The sequence below is a fragment of the Heterocephalus glaber genome, unplaced genomic scaffold (genome assembly GCF_053883595.1).
Source record: "Heterocephalus glaber isolate CG9 unplaced genomic scaffold, H.glaber_assembly_v1.0 deba00001452, whole genome shotgun sequence".
NCBI classification, from domain to species: domain Eukaryota; kingdom Metazoa; phylum Chordata; class Mammalia; order Rodentia; family Bathyergidae; genus Heterocephalus; species Heterocephalus glaber.
The window spans coordinates 20,993,206-21,002,775 of NW_028258302.1; the positions used below are offsets into that span (position 1 = coordinate 20,993,206).

The 9,570-nt window shown below is 48.4% G+C and overlaps 1 protein-coding gene across 3 annotated transcripts; it reads right to left on the reverse strand.

The window, feature by feature from the left end:
• Positions 1-568: 568 nt before the first annotated feature.
• Ubxn10 (UBX domain protein 10) lies at positions 569-7,596 on the reverse strand. Of its 3 annotated transcripts, none has more exons than XM_004850458.3 (2): positions 7,508-7,596; positions 569-2,351 (listed from the first exon to the last, which is right to left on the reverse strand). In XM_004850458.3, the coding sequence occupies exon 2, from the start codon at positions 2,334-2,336 to the stop codon at positions 1,488-1,490; it is 849 nt and encodes a 282-aa protein (XP_004850515.1). In that variant the 5' UTR covers positions 2,337-2,351; positions 7,508-7,596; the 3' UTR covers positions 569-1,487. The 3 variants fall into 3 exon arrangements, with proteins under 3 accessions (XP_004850515.1, XP_021118617.1, XP_087071798.1); XM_021262958.2 differs by lacking the exon at positions 7,508-7,596 and adding an exon at positions 5,164-7,471; XM_087215672.1 differs by lacking the exon at positions 7,508-7,596 and adding an exon at positions 4,947-5,124.
• Between the last annotated feature and the right edge of the window lie 1,974 nt (positions 7,597-9,570).

A 9,570-nucleotide genomic window follows, 5' to 3' on the forward strand; every position in this document is an offset into this window, starting at 1 on the left:
AATATTCAGAAATAACCTATTCTAGAGTGATATGGGTGGTATGGGGTGCAGTTGGGACAGGTGAACCTTTTTCAGAGAAAACCACGTGCTGGTAATTGCCACCACCAAGGGTCAGGGTTCTAGAATATTTCTAACCATTGGTCTTATCTATGCACAAGATGCCCTTGTTGCTAAGGTAGCAACATGTATGTGCTTCTAGAACTCCTAACTGCTGCCTTCTCTGCCTATCTAGGAGATGGGGGCATGTACCAGTGCCCAGGGCTTTGTGATGGCTGTGCTCTAGGGCAGGAGGGACAAGGTGCTCAGAAGGTCTGAATGTTGCTTACTCTGAATGATTTGGCCATAGAGGAATCCAGATGAGTTGTGAGAGAAATTTGGCAGATTTTGTACATTTCCACTTTAGAGTTGGAAAAATAAGATGCCACAGTCTTCAGGACAGCTGAGCTAAGGTGATGACATGCACACCATGCCAGTGAGCCAGCTCCATGGTCAAGGTCTCTCACTGGACAGCAAACACGCCCAGAGAAGTGCCCTCCTCCTCCTGCCCAGTATTTGAAATCACACCAAAGGGTGCGCAGTCACTGTGCAAAGAATCTCCTATGTCTGAAGTGGGTCAGTAACCAAAATAGGGGAATAAAATAAATTACTCACCCTCAGGCAGCCCAAGGGGCCCTTGTACAGACATATAGGTTTGTATATTTTGAAAACAAAAGATTCCTTTACAGACAAAAGTAAAAGAAATCAGATCAAACTGGCTTGTCTCAATTTTAGAAGAATTCTACACACAGAGAAGTGCTGCCAAAAGCCACAAACCTGGTCAGTGTCTAACAAAAATGTTCCACAGGCATATGAACAACCTACCTTTTAGTGCCAGGACTGCTTTAGAAAAATGTTTGGGGCTTTGTACTAGTGGGAGAACTATTCTTCCACTTGATGTCACCTCATGCAAACAGGAATCCCCAAGAGACTGTAGAGGGGCTGCTTCTGAAGGTAGGGTTAACAGCCTATTCCTTAAAGATACTTGCGAAAAATACAAATGCCAGCCAAATATTCTCTAAACCCTGGTTATTTACCAGACTAGAATCTTCTCTTGAAAGTATTTAATCCTAGTCAAATGCAGAAAGACAAACCATTGGCTTCCAGAATCAGAGTTCATCGTAAGGGCAGCAGGTGCTCCAGAAAGCACCAGTCTTGGAAGGCCCCAACACTGTAAGACGGAGAAGGCCTGGCTGCAGCTGTTTCAGGAAGAGCCTTGGTACCCACCTCTAGCCCTGGGGGTGACCTGAATGTAATGGCTGGGAGTCCTCCCAGTGCACTTGGCACACATGCAGGTATCTGGCCTCAGAGGACACTGTGTGGCGTCAAGGCCCAAGGGTCACAGCTGCACCAGGCTCACATGGCACTTGGAACTAGGCTGCCTGGGAGGCCTCAGCACCCAAGCATGATCCTTGCTCAGAGATCCAGGACTCCTGTTGGGTGCTGTGGACTCAGGGCCACCCTTCCCACTTTTCCTGTGTGATGCCCAACACCGACATATGGGGGATCCTGCACTCCTGCAGAGACTTGGTGAGATCAGAGAACCGTCTCCGGGGCACCTCCATTGTTTCAATGCTGCAGTGTCCATAGGTGGCTCTGTTCTTCTGCTCAGCCACGGCAACAACTGTTTGCAGGTCATCAGTTGGCCGGAAATGGCGGACAAACCTTTGGCCTGATGGTGACCTGACAGCGAGCAGCAGCCTTGGCTCTTGGTCTGATGGTTCCTCCAGGTTTCCAGCCCTGGAGGCACCCTGCCTCTTGGTTCGGAGGATGAATTTCCTCTCTAGGGTAGAAATTTGAGCTTGAGCTCTGGAATCTTCTCTGCTTGTCTTCATGGAGCAGGCCCCCTCTTGGTAGTAGGCCTGGGTGCTGCTCAGCTGTGGTGAGCTGGCCTTTTTAGCTGTGTCCACAGCTCCCTCCTCTAGGCTTCTTCTGTTGATGGAAGGAAGGACTGGGTATTTATTGAGAGAAGAGGAAGCCCCAATGGGCACTTGCTGCAGCAGCTCAGGGATCTCACCAGGGGTTCCCTGAGCTGCCAATGTGGGTGCACAGACTCCTAGTTTCTGGCTGCTTGGTGACTCACTGGAATTGGCTGGAGATGGACAGGAAAGCGTATGGTGATCGGACTCTTCTGTGCCCTGCGGTTTGGGGAGACGTGGCCTTGTCCGGCCCTTGGCGGACTTGGGCCTGATGACATGCATTTTAAGCGAGTCTGGCTGCCAAACGAAGCTGTCAGCTGCTGTGCTGGTGACAGTACTGTGTTCAGGTGGTGCTATATTCACATGGGCTTCTGTGGCCATTGCTTCTCAGGACCCCTAGGGAAACAGGAGAAAACAGACAAGGCATGGGTTAAATAAATTTCCTGAGGCAGCTGGGTCCATGCATCCACTCTCCAAATACCAAGAATAAGCACCAATGGGCCAGAGTCTGGGGCATTCTCCCTGGATTTCTGGCATCTGAAGAAGGACACCAGCTTCAATTCATTCATTCATTCATTCATTCGTTCATTCATTGTAGGGACTTAAGACTGTATTAGTGAGTCAAACTCCTTGCGGTTTAAATTATTGTAATGAGGGATGACTGGGGTTAGATTTACAAATAAATAGATATTTCAAAGATTTAAAATTGCTGTGACTAAAACAAAGTATTGTATCAGAGGGTAGCTAAGGTGAGAAACTAATTCTTATTCTTATGAGGAGGGGCCTTTAAGAGACCCCACTGAGAAGAAGGAACAGACTATGTGACAATCTAGAGCAGGGTCAGCCAAAGTTTTCCATAAATATCATCAGCTTTGGAGTCACATGGTCTGTTACAACTACTCAAGTCCCCACTACAGCACAAAACCAGCATGGGCAATACATTCAGCACAGGGGCTAGGGCTACTCTCCAGGACAACTTCATTTACAAAACCAAAGCATGGGCCACATTGGGCCCCAGGCCCACAGTTTGCCTGCCCTCCATCTAGAAAAGTGTCCAGGGAGGGAAGGGCATGGGTGAAGTCTTGGGGCAGGCAGAGTCTGGTGTACTCAGGGATTTGCTGGTTCCCAGACTGAGAAGCCTTCCCTCGGGGGTGTCTATACCATCCATGGATGCAGAGGCATAGTCAGGAGAGTTAGGGGTGCCTGCCTTTGCCCAGAGAGGGAAAGTCACACTGATAAGGCACTCAGCAGGGAAACCGGGCTCAGCTCCACTCAGGAGCAGTTATCTACTCCTGCACTCCCCTTGGGGAGCTCTCTCTCTCTCTCTTTTTTTTTCTGGTTACAGGAATGAATCAAACTCAGGGTCTTGAGCTGGCCAGGCAGGATCTGCAACTGCTGAGCTACATTCCCAGCCCTGTGGAGCTCTTTTAAAGAAGGGGCCAGCAGCCTGTCCTGGCATATTACTCAGAGCAGAAGAGCCACCCTCTGGGATCCTCATTTTCCCTTTGCGCCTCAGTCCTTCCTATTTCCTCTTACCCTATCTACCCAGAGTTTGCTCTTACTTCACTTTGCTTCTTACTGTCTTGTCATTCAACCTTGCCAGGTAGCTCTTCAGAAATCATTTAATATAATATCCCTCCCTAACTTGGTCATCAGGGACTGGGAAGATAGGAACAGGAAGGCTCTACTGCTGCTCCAGCCATCTGCCAGAACTCAAAAGGGAAGGCACTTGGATTCTACACGAGGGGTCAACAAATCTTTTCTGTAAAGAGCCAGAGTGGCTATTTGGGGCTTTGCAGACCACACAGTCTGTCATAACTAGCCAATTCTGCCTTCACAATGCAGCCATGGACAGTATGTAAATGAACTTATATGGCTGCATCCAATAAAACTTCATATAGGGACTCTGAAATGTGAATTTCACATAATTTCATGCATCACAAAATATTCTCCCAACAATTTAAAAATGTAAAAGCTATTCTTGGCTCACAAGCCACACAGTTTAACAGTTGACCAGCCAATTTTGGCCCATGGGCCATAGTTTGTCAAACCCCATCGTAAACCGACTCTAAGAGAAATCTGGGAACATGCTAATGCTACAGCTGCATGTAGCAGAAGACAGAGTGGTTTCCTAGTGGTCACCCAGCTAGCTGGTGACAGAGTCTGAGAGGGTGTCACAGAACCCAGGTCTTGGGACATTCAGTCCTGTGTCCTTTGCACTCAAAGGAGCTGCTTAAAGGACCAGTCTTGGTTATCTACCAGCACGTCACATTCTGTCTTTTGCTTTCTGGTTGTTTCTGTCTTCTAACAACCCTGTGAACACTCAAAGGGCCTCTGCACTGGGTCTCCCACCAAGGATGCTGGTTAAATCCAAATAGAAACAACCCACTACAACCTGGTAGAGCATGTCTCTGTGTAGACCCAGGACTACCAAGTCACATTGCCTCCTCTTTTATCACCATCTTGGTGACCGCCTCACTAACACCATTACTGCCACCTTCTTCTCCTGGTCCACAGTTACTTTCCCAGAACACTACAAACATCTTGTTGGACTCCCTTCCTTCTTCTGAATCCTGATCACCATGGTGATTACTGTTTTCTCTGCTCACAAGCTGACCACATCCCTCTCAGCCTTGTAAGACCTAGTAATTTCCTAGTACCTCCTGGTCCCTAGAAAGCATGTTTTGGTGTAAGGACAGAGGACCAGGAGTCACAGGACCCGAATTGTATTTCAGGCTTATAAGGCCACCACCCTACATAATTCTGTTATATAACTTTTCCCATTTATTAAATTAGCTATACAGTCCTGAAAATGCCTCTAAATTTCAGTCTCTTTGTCTAAAATACAAAACTAAGAACATGAAATAATGCAGGTCAAGGAAACACCAGACCTGGTACAGAGTACAGGCTTAATTAACCATTAAGTATTTTCTTTGATTCTGGTTGTGTGTCTATTTAGAATGCTCTGTTATTATAGGTCCAGTGTCTCACCTGTTGCTTTCAAGCTTGACCCCAGGTATCCGTGGTGGTCTTCCTCCCAGTCAGTACTAACCAGCAGGGAGTACACTAGGACCTATGCCTGGCCTGCCCACAGCATAGAAATGAAAGGAGGCTGATTTCAGTGAGCTACTATCTATGCAACTGCATCAAAAATGGGAAACAATTCCTGAGTCAATTCCTTCTCTTCCAATTCCACACCTTTACTTACCTCAAATTCACTTCTTCCAAGCTCCCTTCTTCACCCAATCCTGAACAATGTCATTCAAGCCCCTCTGATTTTCTGTTCTAACCTTTCCATCCTCAGCACATTTCCAGCTTGGGCTCATTGTAGGGAGCACCTTCTTTCTCACCACCAAAATGTGCTATCCCTATACATACACGATGTCCTGCTCTATTCCAAATGTTGGGCAAAGTTAGCCCCTCTTTCTTACTCTAAAGGCCTCTGTGTTTGCTCTGTTCCATTCACGGCTGGACCCTTTCTCCTTTCTCATTTTCCACTTCTAACTCATCTTTCACACCCAGTCTGGCTGCTGGTATTCAGGAGCCTTCTCCTTAGCAAAGTTTTGGCATCAAAATCACCTGCCCATCTCCTTGTTAATGTCTCAATTTTCAGATCAACTCTGAAGACGCTTTCCCTCTGAGTTCAGTTCTAAAGTCTCTCACTTGCAATGAGGAAGCTCTGCAACTGTACTCAGGATGGCATGAGAAGGCATTGCTGTCCAACTGCTGTGCCAGAGACAAGCTCGACTTCCCTCTCTACCCACCCTCCCACTGGGGAATGGCTATTAATTTGCCACAGTTTCTCCAGAATTATCACAGGCTTGGCTTCCACCACCCACACATGCCTCGGGAAGGCTTAACTGTCAGCAAGTTTGGTAACTTAGAAACCTCTTCCTTAACAACTTTGATGAGCAAAGTCATATGTTCTCACAGGCTCTGCTGGATTATTTTTAACAGTAAAACTTGAGTATGTGCATGCACTTGCTATACCTTTCGGAACTATATAATTAGCCATGTTCAGGGGGTGTCATATTCAAGACACCCTGGTCATAAGATAACATGACTGGGAGCTATCACAGAGAAAAACCTCAATTATGACTAATTCCCATAAGCCCACTCATGGTTATTTAGAGTCTAACACCTCCTTCAGGTAAAACCATTACAGCCAACCTGCTTTCGTAACCCACTGCCTCCTCCCAAGTGCAGGGACCATCTGTTACATGGAGGGAACACCAGCTCCCCTAGCATCGAGTGCAAGGGCAGAGGAGGTGGAGGAAACAGGTATCTGGGAATCTGGGCCAACTGTGCCTTTATATTCATTCCTCAGGCCCCAAACTCTGCCTGCCACCCTCGGTCCAGGCAGGCTTCTGTTGCAGCCGTCACTGTCGCTGCTTCGCTCATTTCACCACCTCTAGGCTTGGCAGGCACTCAACCACAAAGTGATTTGACAAGATCTAGGCGTGAGCATCCATCAAGCTGCCGGCTGAATAGGCAAGTGGCCTGTTTACTTAAACACAATAGCTGCACTGCAGAGGCCTCCTAGGAGCCAGGAAACAAACACTGGAGCGGCTTCCAAGAAGTTGCCAGAAGGGCAAGTGCCCACTCCTTAAGATTAATCACCAAATCAACTGGAAGGAAGGAAAATTTGATGAAAAAAGTTAAAGCAAGATTTCTGCTTTCCAGGGGTACCTGCAACCCACCACAGGGTCAGGCTATCCTATTTTACAACCCAAATCTAAACTTACAGTAAAAGCAATAAAATATAACCACCTACATACCGTCTGCTGGTATATAGCAAGATGCATACATACAAATTGGTCTTTTAAAACTGTTAATCAGTTAATACCACCTCCTGCCACCCCCACCTCCACCCAGCCAAGCTTTCAGGATAAAAATGCTTAGAAGAACCAACAGGAGATGGTAGTTGGCTGGAGAGTGGGAAAACTTTGCTACCATTCCCAGTTCTACCTCAGACTAATGATTAGAATGCACTGTCCTATGCATAGTGCCACTCTGAACCACAAGCCACTAAGTCATCAAAAAGGGTGGGGAGGTGGTGGGGTAACTTAAGCATGTCCAGGTTCTGGCAGCCCTGGAAGCAGACAAGCTTAAGGTGCAGAAGGAGGCATTTAGGGGAGGGCCAGAAAGAGCATCTAGAAAGTCAGAGTGGACTGGAATAAAAGGCCTAGGACTGGGGGAGGCTCTCTCCCGTTCTCCGTGTGACTGGGACGTCCTTTTCTCCCTCTGGGGCTAGTTGTGGACAGCCCGCCAAGAGGCCATGTCCCAGATGTTTCTTAGGACCTTCAGCGGCTGCAGAGCCTGAGACTTGTCCTATTTCAGCAAAGGCAACCTCTGGCAGGGCTTGCTCTGTGCCTTTGGAAGAGATATTTCTCCGAGGCCCCGCTCCAGTCTCCTGAGGCTTGTCCCTGGGGCCAGGTCTGGGGAAGCTGCGCGGGTGACATGCCAGGGTCTCAGGGGCTGGCCTCTCCCTGGCCCTCTGAGGACAGCGGGGACCGTGGGCAGGCCAGGGTTGGGCAGCCGGCCGCGCTCACCTCGCAGCAGCTCAGCTCCATCGGCCGCCAGCGGGGCGCCCCGGCTTGGTCCTGCTGGTAAACAGGCACGTCTCCAGGGCAACCGCCGGGGTGGGGGCCACGTGCTTCCGGTCTGACCGGAACCGGCCAGGCGGGTGCTGTAGGGGAGAGGCAAGCAGGGCAGGCCCTACTCTCTTGGAAGCGACAGCGTTCCAGGCTTTGGGCTCTCCTCCCTGCTGGCCTCCTCTTCCTTGCCTGGCCTGGACTCCCTCTGTATCTCATCTCATGGGGAGAGAACATCCAGGGGAAGGAGAGTTCTGGCCTGGGCTGGTAGGTGGAAGGGGGTGCAGCACCCTACCACCACCAGCCCCAAACCAAATTGTGACCTTGGGTCAGACTTGACCTTCTCAGTGCCCTCCTGTAAAATGAGTCTGTGGGACTGATTGAGTCCTGTGAACTCTGGAATCTGAGTGGCTGCTTCTAGGATGTCTGTTTAGAGATGTGGAACAGGACCACGTGTCCACTTGCCTGTCCTCATCACTGCCCTTTCAGTATCAGCTCCTTGACCTCCTTGCCATATGAGCCGCACACTCTGCAGCATCCTGAACCTTGTGATCAAGGGCAACCACATCTTTTTTGAGGGGCAAGCCCAGCCTCTAGCATTTCAACAGCTCTAGGCACATATGCAGTTGTTTTTTAAACATCTTCGAGACTTCTATTCCATTGCTCTTCTGGCTTTCTCCCTACCCTGGTCCATGGTCCACTGTTTCAGCCATTCTCTTGTCAGGAATCTTCCATTTTCTTGTCCTGCTTGCTGTCTTCCCATCCCTTTCATGTGATTAATCCTCAACCCCGATCCACCTGTGCCCAGGTAGTAAAGAAATACTGGCAGTCACACACTTTGATAATGGAAAGTATCAATTCCTCAGCCCTGCTGCAATCCTTCCACTTTCCCTCCTCAGTTCTCTCTCTTTTCCCCTCACTGGCTATTTCTAACCTTGTTCTCGCTCCTGAAACCTCCCACCTCTCCCCCTCCTTCCTCCCTCTTGGAAGATAATCTTGCTACCCTCTGCAAAGGAAAAGTAGAAGCCATCTTATGAACACTTTCTCAGTTGTCTGCCCTCAGACCTACAACCCTGCCTGCTTTTATTCCTTGCTTTCTTCTGCCTGCTGGAATGGGAAAGGGGCTGTCCTCTGACTCTATCCCAGGTTAAGTGTGCCACTATAGTGCCCTAAATAAAGCCCATTCCCTACCACATGGTACACATATACACACTCATTAGACTAGAGGCTTCTGTTCTTGCTGTCCCCTTGGCCTGGAAGATTCCTCCTCATCCTCTCCAGTCCCTCTCCCCTTCATCTACCTAACTCCCATTCATCCTTCATGTCCCCACCTAATGGTTGAAACCTCTCTTGCAAGTTGGAATTAAGATGGCTTCAGAAGGAGTCCCAACTGGATCACTTGTCTGCCAGGCTCTAAGTCCCTTGCAATAATTTAGAGACTATATTATTAGAAGATATATTACTAGACACCTAGGACCCATAGATGCATTATCTAGCATTGTGGCCAAATATTTGCTTTGGGTGTGTTCTGGATCTGTAGGATTTTGATATGAGTATGACTCTGGGCCTTCTTCAAGTCATTCAAAATTTGAGAAAACACATATGTGCACTGATGAAGAGTTCTGAATCAGATTCTTTTCAATACAGTTTGAGTCAAGGGTAGAAAAGTGGGCTGGATGCGATTATATGGGAAGTGATGGGCATAGCCATCAAATTCTTTTGAGGTGGGGAAGAGGGGATCATTTCGGTAGATGTGCTTCTGACCGTCTCAGAGAGGATGCTGCTAACCATGAGAGTTGCTGGTGAGAGCTCTGACTGGGCCAACCTCTTGTTAAAGATGCCTTCTGCCCTCCTCCCCCCATTTAGGAGGCATCATGGCCCTAGGAAGGTGCAAGAGATGCTGTTTTAGGAGTTGATGGTTTTGCAGCTCTGAGCTGGTGGCTTATTTTTTGTTAATGATTCTGTCAGAAATATCTAAGTGATGCTCTTCAGCCCTTCAGCACCCACTCAGAAAAGATTAA

Coding starts and splice junctions, on each gene's coding strand:
- Ubxn10 (XM_004850458.3), bottom strand. CDS start 2,336: ATGGCCACAGAAGCCCATGTGAATATAGCACCACCTGAACACAGTACT.